Source organism: Diabrotica undecimpunctata, chromosome 8 (genome assembly GCF_040954645.1).
Source record: "Diabrotica undecimpunctata isolate CICGRU chromosome 8, icDiaUnde3, whole genome shotgun sequence".
Classification (NCBI taxonomy): domain Eukaryota; kingdom Metazoa; phylum Arthropoda; class Insecta; order Coleoptera; family Chrysomelidae; genus Diabrotica; species Diabrotica undecimpunctata.
In genome coordinates, this window is record NC_092810.1 from 131,787,439 (window position 1) to 131,812,319 (window position 24,881).

The window sequence follows — 24,881 nt, forward strand, 5'->3', positions numbered from 1 at the left end:
CTATTAATTTTCGTAAGACATTAAATCTGTCGGAAAGTCTTTGTTTATTTTAGACAACTCAAAAAGTGAAAGATGGTCCTCAGAATCTTCTTCTTCAAGCTCGATATCGATCTGGGAACCGAATCCAGCTTTAAGAAAGTACTTGTTGATTGTTTTCAGTTGCACTTTCTTTCATACATTTACAGTCCAGATTAAGGCGTTGGTAATGTTGATAGACATTTCATCTCTTTGGTAGAATCTTATTCGTTCATCGACGACATTAGGTTTTGAAACAAAAACTATCTGTACTATATTTTAAAACATTTTATAATCCCTTGATCCAGAGGTTGGCACTCTGATGTAATGTTTGGCGGTAGAAATATTAGTTTAACATTACAAGTTGTGGATTAGACCCAGCATTGTCTAGAAATAAAAGAACTTTTCTATTTTCTCTTTGCATTCTTTTATTAAATTTATTTAGATAGTCTGTCATGAACTGCAACTAAAGAAAATCAAACGCAGAGAGAAGATAAAACTCAGCTTTGAAAAACTTAAAGATCCAGCAGTACAGGCAGAGATAGAGAAAATACTGAATGATACACTCAAAGAAAAATTCAGTGAAGCCCCCGCGGTAGCAGAAAAATCAGTAGAAACTATTTGGCACACCTTCAAAACAACAATCACAACTATACAAACATAATAACTACAAGACAACACAAGAAAAACAAAAAAATACAAGGATGACAGAAGAAATCCTAGAACTGATGGACGTAAGAAGATCTTACAAAAACCGCAATGAAATAAAATATAAAGAAACCCAGAGAACCATCCGAAACAAAATCAGGAAAGTCAAAGAAGATCGGATGAACAGCAGATGTGAGGAACTGAAAGAATTACTAAAAAAACATGACTACTTTAATGCATACAAAAAGATTAAGGAAGTTACAAATATGAAGAAAAAATTGACTACAACAACTCTAGTAGATGATAACAAACAAATAGCATCTAACCCAGAAAATGTAGGAAATATATGCGAAAAATACATCGAAGATCTGTTTGATGACGAGAGAACAGAACCACAAATGAATATAGCACAAGTCACAATACTTGATATCCACATGAGATATATGTAATGATAAAACTTATTAATGAAGAAAATCTTCAGTCCTTAACACTACTATTTAACAAAATATATACCACTAGAATCTTTCCAAAAGACTGGCTTAGATCAACATTAATACCTATACCCAAGAAAATAAAACAAATAGATGCTCACAGTTCAGATTATTTAGCCTGATAGGCCATTTTCTAAAAATTTTACTCAAAATTGTACATCAACGTATAAACAGAGAATGCGAAAGAAATCTTAGCGACAATCAATTTGGATTTCGTATGGGGCTTAGTACGAGGGAGGCATTATTTGGCCTCCAGATATTACTAAAAAAAATGCCGAGATCAACGAAAAGACGTGTTTCCCTGTTTTATCGACTACGAAAAAGCGTTTGATCGAGTAAAACACACAGAACTCATAGAAACCCTAACACAACATGGTATAGACCATAACACGGTGGCCCTTATTAAAAACTAATATTGGGATCAAATGGTGTCGATTAAAATAGACAACCGTATAGCATAAATGTCAATAAAAAGAAGAGTTCGCCAGGGCTGTGTACGTTCTCCACTATTGTTTAATATATATTCCAAAAAGATCTTCCAAAATGCCCTCGAAAATATTGAAAAAGGAATAAAAATCAACAGAGAATATATAAACAACTTAAGATGCGCAGACGACATTGTCATTATTGCGGACAGTGCTGAGGGTTTGCAACGACTTTTAAATACCATAGCCGGAGAGGGAGATAGATTGGAGGCTGAATATAAACACAAATAAAACAAAAGTAATGGCCGTTACACGTTCACCAAATGCCGACATTAATATTCGTATCTACAACAAACAGATTGGTTGCTGGATAACAAACAATCTTGATTACGAAGTTGAAATAAGTGCTCGTATAGAGTATGCTAGGTCCGCTTTTCAAATAATGAAAAAATTCCTAATACACTCTACCTCATCATGGAACATGGACTTTCGGAATCACAAGTATAAGACGTGTATAATCCTTTGAGATGTGGGTTTTTCGAAGGATGCTGAAGATATTTTAAAGAGAGCACGTGACCAACAACGAGGTGCTGAGAAGAATAGGCACTAAGAGATAACTCCTTCTTCTTCTTAACATGCCATACACCAAAGTGCGTAGGCGACTATCTCATTACTAGAATTCTGTTCTTGGCGGCGTGACACAGCTCGTCTGTATTGTGTATTCCTGTCCACTCTTTAATATTCCTTAACCAGGATAATTGTTTGCGGCCGGCTCCTCTCCTACCTTCGATCTTCCCTTGTAAGATTAACTGTGGTATTTCATATTTTGCTCCTCTCAATATGTGCCCAAGGTAACCAATCTTGCGTTTTTTAAATAATTCAAAGAGTTCTCTTTCCACGCCGTTTCTCTTAAGGACGTCATCGTTTCGAACTCTATCCACCCAAGGTATGCGCATCATTCTTCTCAATGACCACATTTCAAATGCTTCAAGTTTGTTGAAAGTTTTTTTCAAAGTCCACGTTTCCATGCCATAAAGCAAAATGGACCATATGTAGCACTTGACCTTTCTGTAGCGTATTTCGAAATTTAGGTTTTGATTACATAGAAGCGGTCTGAATTTCACAAAAGCTTGTCTTGCCATTTGTATTCGGGTTTTTATTTCTTGTTGTGGATCCGATTGGTCATTGATTGTGGTGCCAAGGTATTTAAAAGTTTTCACGCGTTTTATGCGATCGTCACCTATGCATATTATCGGGTTTTCTGGAGGGTTTCTGCTAATGACCATATATTTCGTTTTTAAAATGTTGATTTTGAGGTCATATTTTTTACCTATGCTATTCACCCTATCAAGTAATAACTGCTGATCTTCCAAATTATCAGTAATAATCACTGTATCGTCCGCATAGCGTAGGTTGCTAATTGGTATGCCGTTCACTTTAATGCCTAATTCCGTGTCTTCTAATGCTTCCGCAAATATATTTTCAACATATAAATTAAAAAGCATCGGAGAGAGTATGCAGCCTTGGCGGACACCTTTCCGGATTTCAAATTCATCCGTATATTGGTCTTGATCAATCCTCACCTTTGCCATTTGGTTCCAGTATAGATTCTGAATACTTCTGATCTCCTTCTGGTCAATGTTGGCCCTATGTAGTAGTTCCATCATGATATCATGTTTAACATTGTCAAATGCTTTCTCGTAGTCGATGAAGGTGAGGTAGACATCTTTTCGTTGATCTAAACAGTTTTGTATTAAGGTATTCAAACATAAAATTGCCTCTCTTGTTCCTAGTCCTCCCTTAAAACCGAATTGTGTTGACCCGCTAAGTTCTTCTAGTATCTTGTACATTCTTGAGTGTAATATCCTAAGGAAGAGTTTCAGCAAGTGACTCATTAAACTGATTAAGCGGTGTTTATTGCATTTTGTGGCATTAGCTGTTTTTGGGATCATCACAAAGGATGACTGCAGCCATTCTCGCGGAATGTAACCAGTATCATAAATTCTATTGAACAGCTTTACCAAGATTTCGATATTCTCCTCATCTAGTAGTTTTATTGCTTCTATATTAATTTCATCTGGACCTGTTGCTTTATGCATCTTTGTGGTTCTAACTGCATATTCTATTTCACTTCGCATTATTGATGGCCCTGATAAGTTTTCGGAAAGAAGTTTGCGCGTTGGTTGTGTAGGTCTTTCGTCATTAAAAAGTCTTTCTGCGTATTCTTTCCACGCCATTGCTATCTCCTTTTCTGACTCTATGTATTCGTTTCTGTCGTTGCGTATTCTTGTTCTGTGGTGGCTTTTGTGTATATTCGATATTTCTTTGATCTTCTTATGTAGTCCAAAACTATCTCCTTTTTCCTGCAATTGTTCTATTTCGTTGCACCTTTCCACCATCCAACGTTCTTTTGCTTTCTTAATTTTCTGGTGAATTTCCTTGTGTATTTGTTTGTATTTGTCTTGATTACGTTGTTGTTTATGTTGCCTTCGCTTTTCCATTAGATCCATAATTTCGTCCGTCATCCATTCGTTATGCTTTCTCTTTCTGATCTGTGTTTTAACTTCCCTGTTTACTGCCAGAATCGTTCCTTTAATATCATTGACCTAACTAGATAACTCCTAAATGTTGTAAAAACCAGAAAAACGAGTTATCTAGGACATATTGACAGAGGAGAAAAATACAACTTCCTACGACATATAATGGAAGGGAAAGTGGAAGGTAGAAGAGGTCCAGGAAGAAGAAAATGCTCCTGGCTGAAAAATGTAAGAGACTGGACAGGCATGGACACACATTCGATACTAAGAACAGCTCAAGATAGAGAGCAATTTGCTGTAGTTATAGCCAACCTTTAGTAAGGGAGAGAACACCTTAAGAAGAAAGTCTGTCATGATTTGCCTTGTTATCCACGACTTCTTATTGCTATACCATTAGATAGGTAATTTTTTTACTTGGGAACCCTTGTAAAAACGAGGGTTTTTACTTTTTCCGATTACCAGTGGCCTTTTTTCTTTGTCTCCTATAATGTTTTTGCAAAATAGAATTGTGATTCTATCTTTGGAAGTCCTACCTTTCTCATTTTAGGGTACGTTCTGTTAAGTAATGCTCTAAAAAATAATCCCCTTTTATCTGAGTTAAAAATGTCTCGTAGAGAGTATCCTTTCAGTAAAGTGAGCAGCTTTTCCTTCCAGTCAGAAATCACTCATAAATCTACAGCAGCTGCTTCGCCACATATAGGTGTGAAAGAAATATTGTATCGCTTACAAAATTTCTTGAGCCATCCACCAGAAGCTTTCATTTCAACACTTAGTTCCCTTGCAACTTTTCTAATGCATTTTCTTGAATAATTTTACTACAAACACGAATATTTTTAGACCGCACTTTCAGAACCAATCAAAAACAATTTGGTCTAATGAAACATCATCGGTTTTCAAAAATTTTGTTTTCGCTTCCAGGTTTGCGCCCTCAGAAAACTGATTAATTAAATCACTCTCGTATTTCAAAATTTCACTGGCTTGAGTTTTACCAATTCCAAATTTTTCTGCTAACTGTCTACACTAAACTTATGCGTCTTCGCATAATGAACCAAATCGACTTTTTCTTTCAAACTTAAAAACTTCCTTTTGGTGGACGCCACGTAGCTAAACGTTCAGAACCAAAATTATTTCAGTTACTTTAATTATATAGGTAGATGTTGAGATAGATATAAAATTTGTCTACGACAAATCTACAACGATGTCTACTCTTAACTTCTGTTCCACTCTAGTTGAGTTTTTAAATATGCTTCATCAGACAAAATTTATTATTTTGCTGGATTTTCCAAACAGTTAAATGTTAAGTAGAAACATCAAACTTACAACAGATTTTTATTACTTAGTGGTGATAACGTAAACAGTTATATCATATATTTTATATTTGTATCTTTTTTATCAAGCAGTTATTAGTATCTCAATGAGAAAACAATTATTTCGGTAATTGATATGATTGATGATTATTTAAACTGCAGGGTTAAGGAAATATTTGCAAAAAAAAATGATATCATTTACTGTCCGCGTCCGTTGTTAAAAGTGCCCGTTGAAGGGAGTTAAAGGGTATTCTTTCAAATGTCTCAGAATAATTTTTGTTTTAAAAACCGTCCGTATAGACGAGTTGTACGGCGAAGATAGGTGTCCGTTAAGATAGAGTTTACTGTACAAAGTGTATCTCAATCTACCTACCAAATGTTGGAAAAATATAGGACCTTTTATAAAAATCCTTAGTTCCCCACCATTCAATCAGATATCTGTATAGTCGGTTGCCTACCTACATTCACACTTGTATAAACCTTGTATGAACTTATACATATGTCTATCCTCTTCACTAACTTACTTAGATAATTCCATGATCCATCTTAAACCAAGACACACATCAGAATCTTTCTTATTATTAACAGTAACGCCCACTCCATTTTTTACAGAACTGTTTTAACTAAAATCATCCCTCCCCAAAATTTTCCTTTATAGTATACTTCATTTCCCTCATCTACACGTACTTTCTTTAGGTTACGGTTTCGGACCTCTGAAGATCTCTTATCCAGTTATTTTTCATCTCACAATAACAATAAAATATTACAAATTATAACTTTATCCAAAACAGAGTCACCTTTTACTAATTAATTTTGTTGGTTTTCCATATTTTGTTAACATACATTAGTATTTAATTCACTCTCCAATATTGTTTTTTACATGTAGGGCCTTTTTCTACTTAAGTTATAAGTTAAGTAATATACCAGTACATTCCACCAATTATTCTGTTCGCCTTCTATATCAAATACACACTCACATAATTCAATTAACATTTCACTCTGTAATAATAAATTTAAATAATCCAACGTCCTACACATATCTACTTTCCATATTCCAGGTACCAAATGTTAAAAAACATATGGGGCCTTTTAAAATCTTTAGTTCTTCACCATTGAATTGAGATATCTGTATAGTTGGTTGCCTACCCACATTCATAACTTTTATCAATCTTCAATCCCCTTACAATGATGCCTAATTTACATTTTTTTAATTTAGTTTTTTCTAACAAACTTTCAGGGTAAATCATATTCTAAATTCCAACATATTGATGGTTGCTACTGTTTTATTTTATTTTAAATCATGAATGTGTTGCTTGTGTGAGTCCATTTCAAAAGGTGAAAGAAATAATAAGTTAGACTTACTCACAATCAATTTAATTTAACTAATCGGACGACCGGTTTCGCTTTCTACAATATGCAAAGCATCTTCAGGTCACGATACAAAGTTAAAATGCTGAAAACAATAATCCCTTATTAGGGTGTTGTCTAATAAAGATAAAAACTTAGGTAGGTGATACAAATTATATAAATTACAGTAATTATGCCAATATTACATGTCTGTGGTTTTATAAATGAATAAAATTAATAATAATAAAATGTTTAAGCAGACAAGGTAAGACCCACAAATTGGTAACATCGTCTATTAAACTGTAATGAATCAATAAATAAATGAACAACTAAATAAACATTACTTACATGCCGGTACTCTATTAATTGATGGTTGAAAGAACATGGTTCAAACTATCTTTATTGTTTTCAGCATTTTAACTTTGTATCGTGACCTGAAGATGCTTTGCATATTGTAGAAAGCGAAACCGGTCGTCCGATTAGTTAAATTAAATTGATTGTGAGTAAGTCTAACTTATTATTTCTTTCACCTTTTTTATTTTATTTTAGTTTGATGGCCTTGGCCGAGCCAATTATCCAGACAAATTTAAAGACAAACAATTTTTACAATCAGAGGAATTTTTCTGTATATCTTATCTATATATTGATATCTCCAGAGAAAATCAAGGTAGACGGGAAGTGGAATTTTTAATATAATAAGATTATCATAAAATTTGTTTATGTTTACTGATTCGTGGGAACATTCAAGGAAAATATGTAAAAGGTTACCTTCGTTTCCACACTTGCAATTAGGTGACTCCGTGAGACCCAACTTATACATATGAAGGGGGGTAAGAGCATGATTAGATCTTAATCTGTTTATAACCCTTATGAAATGGCGATTTGATAGAGTCTGAAACCATCTTTTTATGGGTATTTCAGGCTGCATTTGTTTGTAATTATTTCCAGTTCTCGTGTTTCGATAATATGTTTGCCATTTTTCTTTTTGATGCCGTTTACTAATTATATTAATGTCTAAAAAGGGGAGTAAGTTCAAGGGAGCTTCTCCGCCTATCTCTAGGGCAGATTTGGCTAGGCTATCTGCTATTTCATTGCCATTAATGCCCGCGTGTTCCTTTATCCATGATATAATAATGTTTTTACCTAAATTTGTAATTTTATTGTAAATAGTCATAATTTCTAGTTCTATATGATTTAGTTGTTTGGAGCTATGTACGTTTGTTAGTCTGTCGACGACACTCTTACTGTCTGTAAATATTATGCAGCTGTAGGGTTCGTTACTATGTATATGCCTTAATGCAAGAAGAATCGCTGTCATTTCAGCAGTGTATATCGATGATTCAGCTGGCAATTTCAATAATTTTTTAAATCCACTTTGAATATTAATTAGTGCACATCCTACTTTGTTTTGTACTTTAGATCCGTACTGATAATGTGGCCATTTATGTCGTATAAATGATTGAAAAGCGACTGGATCTAAATTACTGTCCATAAAAAAGGTATTAATATGTTTTGAGAAAAGCTCTTCTAATACATGGGAATACATAGGTGAAACTTGATTTTCATACGTATGGAAAGTACGTCGGTATTGAGATATCCTCAAGTAACTATTTACCAGAAGAAAACATTTTTCTTTATGAGTTAGATCTAAAATTGATAAAATATGAATATATCATTTACATAGTATTTTTCCCTATGGTAATGAATTTATCACTTAAAAACTCCCGTTGAAATTTCACAGGTGATTCTATCGCCTCAACTCCCATTATATTATATTAACGGGTGTAGAATTCAAATATCCAAGACAAAGCTGAAGGCATTTATTTTTTTGTATTTCTAATTTATTTAAATGTGTGTTTGCGGCAGTTCCATACAAATGATAACTGTAATCGAAAATGGTACGGTTAAATAAAAGTGCTACATTTGGATCAGCGCCCCAGTTAGTTTTACAAAAGGCTCTTAGAATATTCATTGTATTTTCAGACTTCTTTATGACTTGATGGATTTGATCCCTCCATAGAAGTTTTCTATGTCTAAATAAGTTTAATAGAGAATTGAATTTGACCTACTTCCAGATGACCTTGTGGAATTTGATGTTTTATAGAGAAAATACAAATTTCTGTTTTAAATTCTGATATTTCTAAACCAATATTTTCATAGTGATTAAGAAAAGCTTTAATTGAGAGATCAAAATTATTTTTACATATATCCAATGATTTGTGGGTTTAAACTACTACATCATCAACATATTGAATAATTTTTGTTGTGCTATTAATACAACTTTCTAAATCCATATTATATAAAATAAATAGTATTGGGCTTAATATGCTACCTTGTGGAAGTCTTATATTTGTGACGTGGTGGAGAGATGGAATGGTTGATTTTTAAAAAAGTTGATCTATTAGTGTACAGTGTCCTCAGAAAGCTAGCTATGGTGATGGGGAACCCGATGTATAATAGCTTTTTATGCATAATGTCCAAGTTAACGGTATCGAATGCAGAGGAGACATCAAGAAAAGCAGCCATAATATACATATTATCAGTAAAGTTTATTAGTATGGATGAGACTAAGGCAGTTATGGCATCTTGAGTTGATTTTGATTTTCGTAATTCATACTGAGATTTTGGGAGAATATGTTCTTGCTCTAAACAATGTTCAATTATGTTTTTAATCAATCTTTCTAACGTCTTTAGGAAGCAAGAGGCTAAGGATGTTGGTCTATATGATCTACTGGAATTTTTTGGTTTCCCAGGTTTTTTGATAGGTATTAGAATATATTCCTTCCAGCTGTCTGGAATTTGTGACGTATCATTTTAAATGTCATTAAAAATATTTAATAACGTTGCCTACGTTGTTCTACGTTGCCTTGTGATCAATTCCTTTTATAACTTAAACGTCATAGTTTTTAAATATCAAAGATGTAATTATGTAAAAGTCAATCTAACTACATTTAAATGGTTTTTACCAATAAACACAATTTTAACTTTAACGTTTGAACGGGGTTATACTTATTTTAGGATAGCACTGATGATAGGATAATTATTCCAAAAACGTTCTGTGATGCAGTCCGATAGGGTTTTTTTATTAATGTACCTTTTATAAAAAAAATTTTTATATAAAAATTTTGATCTCACGAGAGTTCAAAAAAATGGCAAATAACGCGCAACGTTTATTTATTTAACACGTTTTAAAAAACTGACTTCAATTACGGCAAAATGCAAAAATTACATAAGAAAGCTGCACTCTTCACTTTTAAAACGTTTTTTGACTTTTGGCAAAAAGACAATAGAGAAAGAAAGTAGAAAAAAATCGATGTTTTTAGTAATTTCTAAATTCCCGACCTATTTAAGAGGGAGGATAAGTCAATTATTATTGAAGTTACCACACAACTTTTTCTGCAAAAATCCGAATGTTAGCTTTCACATCTACCTCAAAATAGATCCGCCCTAGTCTAATATGTTAAAAGAAAAATATATCAAAAATACTTACCGACGATGCCACGGCAATTGAATTCCTTTGTAGATCTTTGTAGTCGACATCCTTTAAACCAGATACGAGTTCCTCAGATTTGGAAGTAAAAATTAAAAAGCTTTCACCAGTTTTAAACGCTATTTGCACTGCATTTCTATTGTATGACCATAGACATTCAGAATTGCCACTGTTCATGATTGCTTTTTGAAATTTATCTAAAAAACATAAAATCAAAATATTTACATGCAAATTTAAAAGAAAAATACTGCGCGAAGCTTTATATTAGTCAACAAAATTGCTGTTTTGCTATTCAGCAGTAGTTTTTGTTGGTGTATCTTTTTTAACACGTTAAGCCTCATGTTCACCACACTAGTGCACAGCACGTTTTTTACCACAGACCATGTGTACCAATTTGGCCTCAGTATGTTATCGTGTTTAAGAGACTGTGGCCACGTGAGAGACACAGTTTTTGTGTTGGTATATGATAAATTTAAAAGATCTGATCTATAGAAAACGGAAATCTGTCTTGGTCCGGTAAAACCTGCCTCTAGTTTTTGTAGGTTAGGTTTTTAGTTGACATTTGTATTTCACTGTGGTATCATCGTGTGCTACAATTTTATTCATTTTCTGTAGTAGAAAAGTATTCATATCTTCGTATAATGAACAAAAATGATTATCAGAAGATGAATTTTGTCGAATACTAGAAGAATCTGATTTCAGATATTATATCAGATTATGATGCTGATCCTGCTTATCGAGAGAATGACAAGTGATCAACTTTAATTGAGTAGTGACAAAGAAACTGGACCCAGTAGTTCTATTGATAAAGTGGTAATAGGTAACTAATTTCGCTCACAGTACAGATTGGTGTCTTAATTGTTTTCTTACTTTATAGAAAGGGGTGACGATGTTAGTAGACCAAGAAAAAAACAAAAGTTGTATAACGAACCAGGTCCTTCTAATTTAGTCGAGGGTTTAGTAATTGATAAGGTGTCTGATTTGCCATTATTTTATTTTGTATTAATTTGTTAATTATTTAGGACTCAGAGAAACTGAAGGAATCGTCAATATAGACGATGTTAATTTAAGAGCAGAAATAATAATGTGGAAAGAAATAGATGGCCCAGAAGAACTACATTAATTTAAATTCACTGATAGTCCAGTATTCAACATTGACGAAGAGCAGCTACGTGGTCATCAACCGATTAATTTTTACTTAGTATTTGTTGGTAATGAAATTCAAGATTTATTGGTAACAGAAACAAATAGATATGCTCAAGACAAAGTAGTTAAGGGGATTTTAAATGAAACCATTAAAAATTATTCGCTTTTGTGCAAATGGCAAGACACAGATAGAGATAAATTACTTCGTTTTTTAACAGCTATAATATGGATGAGATTAACCGATTCGATGTCCTTTTACGTTGTTTTCACATTTTCGATAATGAAAATATTCCACTAAATAACAGACTGTACAAAATCTTACCTCTTATAACAGTATTGAATAGTAAATTTCAGAAAATTTGTACGCCTAACAATTCTCTGTGTATTGATGAGACAATGGAGCTTTTTCGTGGAAGGTTAAGCCTTCTTTAATATATACCTAGAAAAGGGCTTAAATATGAGGGCTATCAGAGAAATCCTTAGCTTCTAGGGTAGTTATGGAACTCATGCAACCTCTTTTATGTACCAGAAGAATATTATTCACGGATAGTTTCTATACAAGCGTTGAACTAGCACACGAGTTAAACAGATAAAGCACACACTTAGTTCGTACATTACGCGCCAACAGGAAACCCAATCCAAAAGCTGTCGTAAATGTCAAGCTCAAACGAGGAGAAATTAAATCTTTACAAAGCAACACAAAAGTTATTGTCAGCAAGTGGAAAGATAAGAGAGACGTTCTCTTTATAACCACTAAGGATGCTCCTTCAATGATTGAAGTAGCGACTAAACGCAGACCTGTTACTAAGCCATCGACTGTTGTCGAATACAATGCAACAAAAGTCTTTATTGATGTCTCGGACCAAAAAGCGGCATCCAGTTCTCCCATTCGTAGAATTATTAAGTGGTACCCGAAAGTCGCTATCGAACTTTTGACTAATACGGCAGTTGTCAATGCGCATGTGCTTTACAAATATGTTACGGGTAACATAATACCTATTACTTCTTTCCGAGAAAAAATAGTTTTATCATTGCTACACACTAGGGGTGCTCCCGAACCACAACAAGAACAATCCGTCCAGTGCGATATTGCATTATAGAAACAGAGAATAGAGGAACATACACACTTTGGTATAAATCTTTTTCAGAACGCGATAGAAGGCAATCCTCAATGAAACATGCTAAAAAGTACATACATGGTGTCCAGGCTGCCCCTCAACTACTTTTATGTGCATTAAGTGTTTTTTTGATATCCATGGAAGTACTGTTAAGAAGTTAATGTAATAGAATATCATAATATGTATATTTGTTGCAATATATTTTGTTCATGCATTAAAAACTGTGTGGGACAACCTGGTGCACATGGTCTGGACTAAAACCAAGAACAAAGAGTTTTATCCACAGATCGTGTGCACCAAAAGTGACCATAATGTTTTTCCTTGTTTAAATTGTCAGAATGTCAAATTTTCATGCACACATAAAAACTAATATAATTTTGATGTCAGAAGTAAAAAAAATCCTTTGATCCGAGACAAAAGAAGCGGGTTCATGCTTTGGAGCTTAACGTGTTAAACGTTTTACATGCTTTATCGCATTCGTTAGTAAGATCTTTTTTAGGTTTCCTGTAAAAAAAAATTATAAAACATTTCAAAAATAAAAATAACAAATTAGTTACAACAACCCCCTCGTTAGTTATAGAAAAGGACTCTTCCGCTGTGACCGTATAAATATAAAAATGTTTTACTAATAACTCTTTTATCGCACTTTAAATACAATAGTCGAAATGATAATTGCAAAAATCCAACATTGTATTTATATGAAAAGATATTTATATGAAATTATGTTTCAGAAATTTTTGTAAAGTTTCAAATATGAAAAACTCAAATTTGTGACATTTTAAAGAAAACGGCCCATTTAAAAAAGCTTTATAGTAAAAGCGGAAATGTTTTACAAAAAATAGGATTAAAACTGAATGTGTTTTCATCGATACTATAGTGTTTTAGCATAAAAATTTCCTTATAACTATCGAATATTTAATGTATAAAAATTTATTTGATACGCCTCTGACTAATACATAATAATAATCTGAAGTTTTTTTAACCAATGGTTTATGAGAGACTTCTTCTTCTTCGCTTGCCATATCAGAATTATCCGACGTTGGCGATCACCATTGCGAAGGCTTCTCGATCTTCTTTAATATGGAATAATTGTTCTGCATTTGATATCTATGTCCATTCACTAATGTTTTCTAACCAAGAAACTTGTTTTCTTCTCACACTTCTACGGCCCTCTATTTTGCCTTTAAGGATCAGTTGTAATATTTTCTGTCGACTTTCCCTTACTATATGTCCTAGATAAGACATTTTTCGATGTTTAACAGTCTTTAGCAGTTCTCTATCTTTGTTGACGGTCCTTAGTACTTCTTTATTAGTTGTCCTTTCTTTCCAAGGTATTTTTAGCATTCGTCTATGAACCCACATTTCCAATGCTTCAATTTTGTTTATGATCGATACTTTTAGCGTCCACACTTCTGTACTATACAAAAGTACGGACTAAACATAGCACTTAACCATTATTTGTCTTAGATCTAAACTGAGATGATTATTGCAAAGAAATTACTTCATTTTCATAAAAGTAGTTTTAGTCATTGCTATTCTACGTTTTATTTCTATGTCTGGATCTAGTTGGTCCGTTATCACAGTTCTCAAATATGTCATTTTGATAACTTTCTCAACTTGGACTTCGTTTAATTGAAGCTTTACATCGGGATGTGGGTCACGACTAAACACTAAAAATTTGGTTTTGTTTTACTTTATTTTAATGCCCATTTCCTCTCCTACCTCTTGAATACGATCAAGCAGAATTTGGAGACCTTCAATATTATCTGTCAGAATTACTGTATCGTCTGCATATCTAATCACATTAAGTAGTTCCCCGTTGATTATTTTTATTCCATATGGTTGTCTCTCAAGTGCCTTTTTAAATAACTGGTCCGAGTAAACATTGAACAATGTTGGCGACAAAATGCAACCTTGTCTGACTCCTCGTTGTATGGAGATTTCATCGGTGTAGTTATCTCCAATTTTTACGATAACAGTTTGATTCCAGTACAAATTTTTAATGACACGAATATCCTTGTCATCTATTCCGATATTTTTCAGTATTTGCAATAATTTTACATGCTGTACTTTATCGAATGCCTTTTCAAAGTCCACGAAACATGCAAATACATCTTTTCGTTGCTCACGGCATTTTTTTAATAGGATGTTAAGCGCAAAAAGTGCCTCCCTGGTTCTCATAGCATTTCTAAAACCAAATTGGTATCTTCGAGATCTTCTGCGAATTTGCGTCTAATTCTGTTGTGTGAAAATTTTAAGAGTGTGGCTCATTAGGCTAATTAATCGATATTCTGAGAATTTTCTCGCATTGTGTTTTTTAGGTATTGCGACAAAGATGGATTTGAGCCAATCTGTGGGAATCACTCCGGTGTTATATATTGAATTAAAAAGTCTTACTACTACTTTTATGTTATCATCCTCTATTAGTTTCAGCAACTCAATTGGTGTATCATATGGACCACAAGCTTTTCTAATTTTAGCATTATTTATAGCGTGTTTACCTCGCATTTCATAATTTCTGGGCCGTCAGTACAGTTTTGGTAGAATTCGGCAATATTTTTTCTGTCATTTTCAAACAACTCTGATATATTATACAGCTGCCATTCTTTTCTTATTTCGTGTTTACAAATTTCGTGTTTCGAATTTACAATAATTTTGGAGAGAGAATAATGAGGATGAATAAAAACTTATTACAACTGTAAGTTATTTAAATGATGCTTACCTAAAATTAAGAGACCTGGAATTATTATATATATATATATATATATATATATATATATATATACCTATATATATAGGTGGTAAAAGAGTAAGTTAAAAAATATATTATGTAATTCAAAATGTGGAGTCAGAAATTGTGAAAAATAATGTTCAAAACAAAAAACAAACCAAAATTGATGATTATTTAAGAAGTAATACCTACCTTTTTACGTTAGAATTTTTTGTTTTATTTGTGTATATGCTCATGCAAATATGTACGAAAATGTATAATCAAAGATCAAGCAAATCGAAATTTCATTTTTATTTCAATTGATTTAGCGATAACTGTACATAACGGACAACTCTACACATTATTTTCCCCCGTCGGTGTCCGTTATAGAGAAGTTTCACCGTATATATATACAGTAGAGCGTCGATAATCCGAACCCTGGTAATTCGAACGTTCGCTAATCCGAACGCAAAAAAAAAATTATAAAATTAAAAAATATGATCGCGGATCGAAATTATATAAAATAAATTCTTGACTGCAAACGCACCTCGTTGCGATATTAAAAGTTGGCAACCGCGCGTAATGCCTGCACATAAACATGTGTTGTGTTAGTCGCTCGTTGTTCGCTGTATTGTGAGTGCGTTGGTGATTCCTGCTTAGAGAAGTTCACGTGTGTTAAATTTGTGAAAGCTTCATTTGTTGTGTGTGAGAGTGTGTATGTGATTTGTTATTGCAAAAGTACTACATACATATTGGCTAATTCAGTGAGCAGGAAAAGAAAACATACAACCCTAACGACTAAAAAAAAATTGAGATTTTAAATCGACTCCAAAAGGTAGAATCTGGAGCAAACCTGGCCAGGTTTTATGGAGTAGGGAAGGCGACAATTACCGATATTAAAAACAAACGGGAATGTATACTACATTATACGACAAAACTCGATTCGAATGATGGTCCAAAATGTAGGAAAACGCTAAAAACTTCACAAAATACAAAGTTGGAAGATTCTGTTTATTTATGGTTTACTCAGAGGCGTAGTTTGGGGGAACCAATATCTGGCCCACTTCTCTGTGAAAAAGCCATGTAATTAAATAAAAAGCTGAACGGTCCCACTGACTTCAAAGCAAGTACCGGATGGTTCAAAATTTTTAAAATGCGGCACGGCATTAGAGAACTTCAAATTGAAGGAGAAATTCTGTCGCGTGACACTGTTGCAGCAAAAGCATTTAAAATAAAATTCAGCTAGCTCGTAATATCTCAAAATTATTCAAGGGATGACGTTTATGACGCAGACGAAACAGGTATAAATTGGCATGCGATCCCAAGCAAATCCCTCGCATCTCGTCGAGAAAAAAGCTCCTGGTTATAAAGTAAGCAAGGACAGAATTACATCTATGGTATGTTCAAACGCAAGTGGCACGCATGCTCTTCCTTTGCTGGTAATAGGCAAAAGCAAGAAACCGCGTTTCTTCAAAAACATCGCATTTCTTCCTGTCACATATAGAGGACAAAAAAGTGCTGGGATGGATTCGGAAATCTTCATGGAGTGGTTTTCTAAGATGTTTATACCCGAAGTAAAGAAACACAGGGAGAAAGAAGAGAAGACGGGAAAAGTATTGCGGCTTATTGACAATGCGCCGACTCATCCTGGATTAGACCGTTTAAACGCAGTTGACGAAGATTTTGTGGTGATGTTTTCCCCCTAATATAACGGCTCTTTTGCATCCCATTGATCAGGGAATTATTGTTAAATGTAAGAAACTGTACCGGAAGCAAGTGTTACAACGTTTGCTTATCTCTGAACGAGACGAGACATCGTCATCACTTTTTCGAAACAGTTAAATTAAAAAGACTGCTGTCATATGTTAGCGAACTCGTGGGACAGTTTGACTAATGAAATTTTAAAAAATGGATGGAATAAATTATGGAAAATATAAGATGACAAACAAATCGAAAGCGTTGTGGAAATAAGATAATTATAGGATTAAGGCTTATGTCTTGTGTTGCGGACCCTGCATTATACATGATAACAAACTTACCTTTTGATTTTGGAGAAAGTAGATGATAACCAACGGATGCAGCACCAGAACTAAGGCCACCTATTGTAATGTTATTTGGATTACCTCCGAAATGTTGAATATTTCGTCTGGTCCAATCTAGTGCCATCAGTTGATCCTTTAGTCCAAGATTTCCTGGGCAGACTAGATCCCCAGTGCTCATAAAGCCAAAGATTCCTAATCTGAATTGTGCTGTTACTAGAACTACATTTTGATTAATAAAATGATCTGGTTTACGCAAATCAAAAGAGATACTTCCAGCAATAAATTCTCCACCGTGGATCCAAAAAAGAACTGAAGCATTGCCTGTTAACTAAAAAAAAAGTAATGTTTAATATTAGTCGTTTAAATTGTAAACCATTTACAGTATGATGCAAATGTATGGAATAAATTCATTATTTCAGAAACAGACAACTTTTTAAAAAAAGTCTTAAAACACGTCACTTTTAATTATTGAATGACCATCAACTGATATAGTGTGTTGGACATTACGTCATCAGTGTCGGCGTAATGACGTAATCGACGATTTTTTTAAATACAAACCGAGGTCACGCGACAGCTCATTGCCTTTCCAACGATATAATCATTTGAATATTTATTTCTACAGGGTTAACCAAAACTGTTGGTTTATTAATACAATTAACTTACAATAAATGTTTACTTAAATATAATTAAATTACAACAAATGTTCAAATTAACGATCTTCAGTAATAATACAATGTGTAAGGTGGGCAATAAATTCTTTCCTAACGTTTTCGATGACTTCAGGTGTTATTTGTGCAATTTCTGTTCTGATGCGCTCTTTCAACTCTTCTACATTATTCTGTCGATTTTGATACACTCTGCTCTTTAAATGTCCCCACCAAAAAAAGTCTAACGGAGTTAAATCTGGAGACCTTGGTGGTTATTCGATAGGCCCCCTTATACCTATCCACCTACCTGGGAAATTGTTATTAAGGTAATTTCGTACCTCAACGCCCTAGTGTGGGGGAGCCCCATCATGTTGGTACCACAAATCATTTCTATTTGGAAATAGCTGATTCAGCTGTGGCAACAAATAATCCTGAAGAAATTCTAGATAACGAGAAGCAGTTAAGTTTTCCTCAAAAAAATATTACCCTACAATTTGATTGTTTATAATGCCGGCTCAAACATTTACCTTCTCGGAATATTGTGTCCTATACTTTTCCATCCAATGTGGATTTTCACTTGCCCAGTATCGATATGTCTGGCGATTTACGTGAACGTTCAGCAGAAAAGACCTTTTGTATGAAACCCTTATCTCTGTTATATTTTCCCATAACGGTTTTGCAGAATTCGATTCTTCTATCAAAGTAATTTTCTAATAGCTTTTGGACCAGATGTACTTTGTATGGATGCCACTTCTCCTATTTTAGCACTCTTACAATAGTTGATTGGTGGATATTATTATCTAGTACGACCTGACTAGAACTGGTATGGGGATTTTCTTGAAAAGCCAGTACAACGTCCAGTTTCTTAGCTACGGATATTGATTTTCTACCACTTCTGGGTGTTTAATACGGCCCGTTTCTCTATTTTTTTTTTTCAATTTTACTTACTGTTGACTGAGTATTTATTTCGCGATTGGGGTATTTAGCATTAAATAAATTACGAATTTCTGCTTGAGTCCTCACTCTATTTCCATAACCAATCATGATTAAAATCTGGATTCGTTATGTTTCTCTTAGTTTCAGTTTTGTAAATACTGTTATTAATGCTTAAGAGTAAAAATTTGACCTGTATTATTTTACAGACTGACAGATCATTGGCAAATAAAGACGAGTCAATGACAATATTAATTTAAATATTTTTGAAAAATAACTTAAAATACTTACTACAATAATTAATTTCAGATTATAATGTAGCATTGTTTGTTATCAATGTATTATTTTTTTTTTCGGAACCAGCTAAAAACACTATTTTGTTGTATTCCCAGTGGAGTTTCTTAGTATATTTTAGTTCAGTGAATGAATATTTATTGTAATTCCATGTTAAATAACAAAGTTCATAATTTTGGTCAACCCTGTAGAAATAAATATTCAAGTGATTACATCGTTGCAAAGACGATAGGAGACCTTTCAAATGAGCTGTCGCGTGACCTCGGTTTGTATTTAAAAAAATCGTCGATTACGTCATTACGCCAACACTGATGATGTAATATCCAACACATATATATCAGTTGATGGTCATTCAAAAATTAAAATTGACGTGTTTTAAGATTTTTTTTAAAAGTCGTCTGTTCCTGAAATAATGAATTTATTCCATACATTTGCATCATACTGTATATTAGTCATTACATCGTTACTTCATTTTTCAGTAAAAATAGTACTGTAGTAACTATTATAACTTTTTAAGCACTCTACTTATAATTTTTCTCAATAACTTAGTAGACTAGTTCGACTAGTCGAGCGAAGACTGTACTATCTCAATTTTTGGCGTTTTTGAGTTACACACCTGAAGAATTAGATTACCGCGATATCTTCCAACGAACAAAGTTCTAAGTTAATATCGCCATGTTTAGGCAACCAATTTTGCGATTCGATATTGTACTAACTTGTATATCTTTACATTTTCCAACGAAAACTATCCTATCTTAGGTTAGTAAAGTCTTCCTCGGCATTCCGAATGGAAACGTCGTTGTCTCGTGAGTTAATACAGTTTTAGCATTTTGAGGTTAAGTAAAGTACGCGTACATTAACAACAGTGTTTATGTATAAAAGTTGTACAGCTATCAGAAATAATACGTGTGAATAGATGATGGATTTGTATAAATTTAAATAAGTATCCAGGATGTACTCGAGAGGTCAATTCATAGTTTTATTAAGGACAGCTAACAAGCGAGAAACAGATTTTCAACAAGGGCATTGTTCAAGAGGTTAGTATATTTTGAATATGTATAGAAACATAAATTAATTTTGTCTCATTTTAAAAACAATTTGTGATAACCCGGACCTAAATACGACCAGAGAAGTTATAGTTGCTTATATCGAAGCGTCTATAGGTTTGTTTTAATATAAATAAGTAAAGATTCATAATGTAAGATACATCGTCTTTCGTTTTCAGAAAAGGAACGAATGAATACAGTTAACGAAAATTTTGAAGTTCATACTGAGGACTCTTTTCATGCAAGCTCAGATGGTGACATAGATTATTTACCTTTAAAAGATGATAATAAGAAAATTCCATATGATGAGATGAAGGAAAATGAGGAACAAATAAGTAAAAGTAAGCAGAACAAGAAAAGTATTACTAGAGTTAAAGTGGGTAGAAAACAAGAAAGAAAAGAAGAAGAATTGATTTATGTAAAATCTAAAACTGGTCTAAATCGTGGGTTGGTGGGGGGAAAACTGGTTAAGGAAAGAACAATAGGCGAACCTTGCCAACAAACATGCAGGTTTAAGTGTACCACAAAAATAAATAAAGAAATGAGACAGTGGATATCTACAGACTTTTGGAACTTGCAAGATCATACAAGGCAATGGGACTTTATTGTGCAGCATGTGAAACAGATAAAGAAAAAACAAAGTACTGTTTCTGCTGGTGGACACTGTCGTAAAAATTTTTCCCGACAATATCATTTTCAGCTTGACGGTGAACAAAACCAAATTTGTAAAAATATGTTTTTAAAAACTCTTGGTATTTCACAAACTTGGGTAAATACAGCATTAGCTAAAAGAAAGGAAACTAGTTTTACAATCAGATAATCGTGAAAAACAAGTACGACCACATAGACTTAACTCCAAATATTGCAGAAACTATGAGAAATCACATAAAATTATTTCCGTCAGTACCTTCACATTATATACGGAAGGATTCTAAGCGAACGTATCTTGAGGAGGGTTTAAGCATTCAAAAAATATATACCGAATTTTATGGCGATGAAAACAGTATTGGACAACTTGCTACGCATCACCAGTATAGAGACATTTTTAGCATTGAATTTAATATCAGTTTCTTTAGATAAAAAAAAGATTAGTGCGATGTTTGCTCAGTCTTTAAACTAGCTGATAAAACTGGGAAGATGGACTGACATGAGAACTATGAACGTCACTTAGCCAATAAAATAGTGGCTAGAAAAATAAAAAACAATGACAAAGAACTCACCTTGACTGATAAGACCATCTGTGTTGCATATTTTGATCTCCAAAAAGTTATAGCGACTCCCCAATCAAACGTAAGCGATTTTTACTATAAAAGTAAGTATGCCACAACTTTACCATATTTGATATAGACATCAATGATGGTTTCTGTTATATATGGCATAAACAAATTTCTAAACGAGATTCAAACGAAATTGCTAGTTGTTTGTGGAAGTTTATAGAAACCCAAAAAAAAAGAATGGAATTAAATCACTTATATTCCATTTGGATAACTGTGTATCTATTTCCCAGTTAGTATTACTCATAGATTTTAGAAAAAGAATACATCCAAAATGAGGCAGACAGCATGCATGCTGTAATTGAAAACGCGAAAAAACGTCAGTCGGTCTTGCATGTTCCTGAACAATGAATTGCTTTGATAAGAATGGCCAAAAATATCGAAAAAGTATATATTGTAACAGAAATGAAGACACAAAAGCCTTATTGGCAACAAAAATTGGAAAACTGACAATGGAAAAGAAATGATCAAAAACAGTCAAATAAAGGAAATCAGTACTTCGCATAACACACCAAATATTTTTTTAAGTATGATTCAAGTTCCGATTCTAACAGGTGTGATAGAATAAAAGCAAAACGGGGACGTCTATCTCGTATTGACAAATGTCCATCTAAAGTATACACAAATCTTTTGCCAATAGATAAGAAGTTAACCAGGTTATTATGGCTTTTCGATATACTGGAAAATTCCTACTATGTACTTTGGCTTCTATAGAACTCTACATTCTGATATTCTGATACATTATAAAAATATGAAATATACAGTGATGAGTGTCTCACCACCCGGCTTTTTAACGTAAGAGATAGAAAACACAGTTACCTTGTGAAATAAAAAAAAATATTATCGGGGAAATAATCGGTAGAAACCTATAATTTACATTACCACTATCGATAGTCTCACACCTTTACACGTTAGCTTCGAGCTAAATCACCTCGGTCATAATTATTATGTGTAACGTCGAATAAGTGACGTATTTCCATTTTTTAATTTCGCATAAAGTAAAAACTGATTGACCACAATAAAGCAAAAATGTGAATAAAATAATTTAATTAATAGTAATTATTTAATCTAAAGTTTTAAATTATTAACCAAGAATAATTTCTACTATAATTTGAGGAGTTGCATACACTCTTGTCACGGAATAATCACAATCCTTCGTGGATTAGTGGTAAGAATTCGACACTTCGACACAGACGTCGCAGACGATTAGAGTTCAAAACCCACATGTGGTTTTCTTTCTTTTTTTTTTTTTAATAATTTGAAATTATGCAGAGATCGTTTTGCTTTGAATCGCTAAACATTTATGTCAGTCCTTACTAGTATTAGAAGTGTTTAAAGTTAAAGTATTGTCGTACTTTCGAAAATAAAGTAAACATTCTTGAAAATTAAAAGAACGTTTAAAGAATGTTTAAATAAGTAAAAATTTTACAAAAATAAAAAAAAATATTGTAAATAAACGTATTTACAATATGTTCAAATACGCCTTCATTAGCAGCAGAACAATAACCCAAACTGTCACTAAAGAAATATAAAAGTTTGATGGATCAGAGTTCAAGTCACGATGTTCTCATGCAGGCGATCAGGGTTCAAATCCCACATGAAGGTTTTACTTTTTTAAAAATTGGAAATTATGCAGATATTATATCGTTTTGCTTTAAATCACTAAACATTTATTTCAGTCTTTATTAGAAGTGTTTATAGTAAAATATGAAAATCTTATTGAAAAAACAATGTCGTACTTTCGAAAATAAAGTAAAAATTCTTCAAACATAAAAGAACGTTCTAAATAAATGTACTTCCAAAAATATTTAAATAGGTAGAAATTTTATAAAAATAAAAAAAATTATTCTAATGAAATGTATTTACAATAAATGTTCGAATAAGCCTCCATTAGCAGCAGAACAATAACCCACTCTATTATAAAAGTTTCCTCTAACATTAGTTAATGTTTCTGGACTAATACCTCTCATTGAATCAGAGATCTTTTCTCTTAATTCTTGGACAGAATTAGGCCTATCGTCTTCAATTCCATATAGCTTGGACTTGATATATCCCCACATAAAAAAATCACAAGGTGCAAGATCAGGTGATCTTGCAGGCCAAAAAATATCTCCGTGGCCACTAATCAATCGATTAGGAAAAGTCGCACTGAAATATTCACTGACGATGCGAGAATTATGTGCGGGACAACCATCGTGTTGAAACCATATGGAATCGAAAGGTATTGGTAAATTACGAAGGGCTGGGACAATTTGATTTTGCAGAAGTTCCAAGTATTTCCGCCCAGTCAACATACCGTCTATAAAAAATGGACCAATGACATGATTCCCTATTATGCCTCCCCAAAGATTTACTTTTCGAGGACGCTGGGTACGAGCGAAATAAATCTGACGAGGATTTCCTCGAGACCAATACCGAGCATTCATTAAATTGTGACGGCCCTGCAATGAAAATGTACATTCAACGGTGAACAAAACGTTCTCTAAAAAATGTTCATCTTGATGTGACATTTCCATTGCAGTTTGACAAAATTTTCAACGTCTATATTGATCCCCAGGGAATTGTTCCCTGAGGATTGTATCCATGTCTTTTCAAAATTTTACCTACTCTAAATCTTGAAATTCCATATTGTTCTCCGAGACGAGATGTTGATTGGGTAGGATTTTACTCAATACTTGCACAAATCAAAGTGTCCCTTAGTTCCAAATCTGGATTTACCTCCCTTCGTCTACGAACTCCTCTTGGAGCGAACACGGATCCATAAGTAAAAAAATTACGTATTATAGACTGAATTGTTGATCGTGCTGGAGTTGGCCTATTTGAAAACATATTTACAAATTGTTGTCTAATTATGTTCTCTGATAATCCATTCACATGCCAGACAACAATTTGCACTTTTTCCTCGACCGTTAAAACCATTTTCACGAATTGTTTTTTCAATAAAAAGTTTCAAAACACTTCTCGGTATGTTATTATTTGATAATTTGATGATTTGGTTAGCTGTAAAGCAGGCAGCTGTTCGCGCGCATACATTACAATGTTGTTAATTGTTTTTGAAAATCATTACCTGTACAGAGGAATTGATATTAACACTGAGAATTTAGTGATGGATTTGGCATTAAACAGTCTTAACCGGATTATTTTGCAATCACAACTGAAGACTGTAAAACTGAAATTGAATTTGAATTATTTTGTATTTTTATTTTTTAACATTGGAATAAGAATAAATTGTAAATAATGAGTTTTTCGAAAACTTTCTACCTAATATGTATCATATTTTCTATTATTTTTTGATTAAGTAAAACAAAAATTTTATTCTTGGTGTGAATTGAACCTCAATCTTCTTGTCACTAGACCACGTCTCTAACTATTACACCAATTGCACATACAATAATTGTTTTCGGATTGAAC

The 24,881-nt window shown here is 33.2% G+C and overlaps 1 protein-coding gene across 1 annotated transcript in view; it reads right to left on the minus strand.

Moving 5' to 3' along the window:
• Nucleotides 1-1,263: 1,263 nt before the first annotated feature.
• The window catches only part of LOC140449120 (venom carboxylesterase-6-like), a 35,422-nt gene continuing 11,804 nt past the window's right edge, over nt 1,264-24,881 (minus strand). The window contains exons 4-6 of the mRNA XM_072542265.1: nt 17,274-17,604; nt 10,261-10,457; nt 1,264-1,287 (exon numbers count right to left, since the gene is read on the minus strand). Coding sequence (XP_072398366.1) covers nt 1,264-1,287; nt 10,261-10,457; nt 17,274-17,604 — 552 coding nt within the window. The remainder of the gene's footprint in view (nt 1,288-10,260; nt 10,458-17,273; nt 17,605-24,881) is intronic.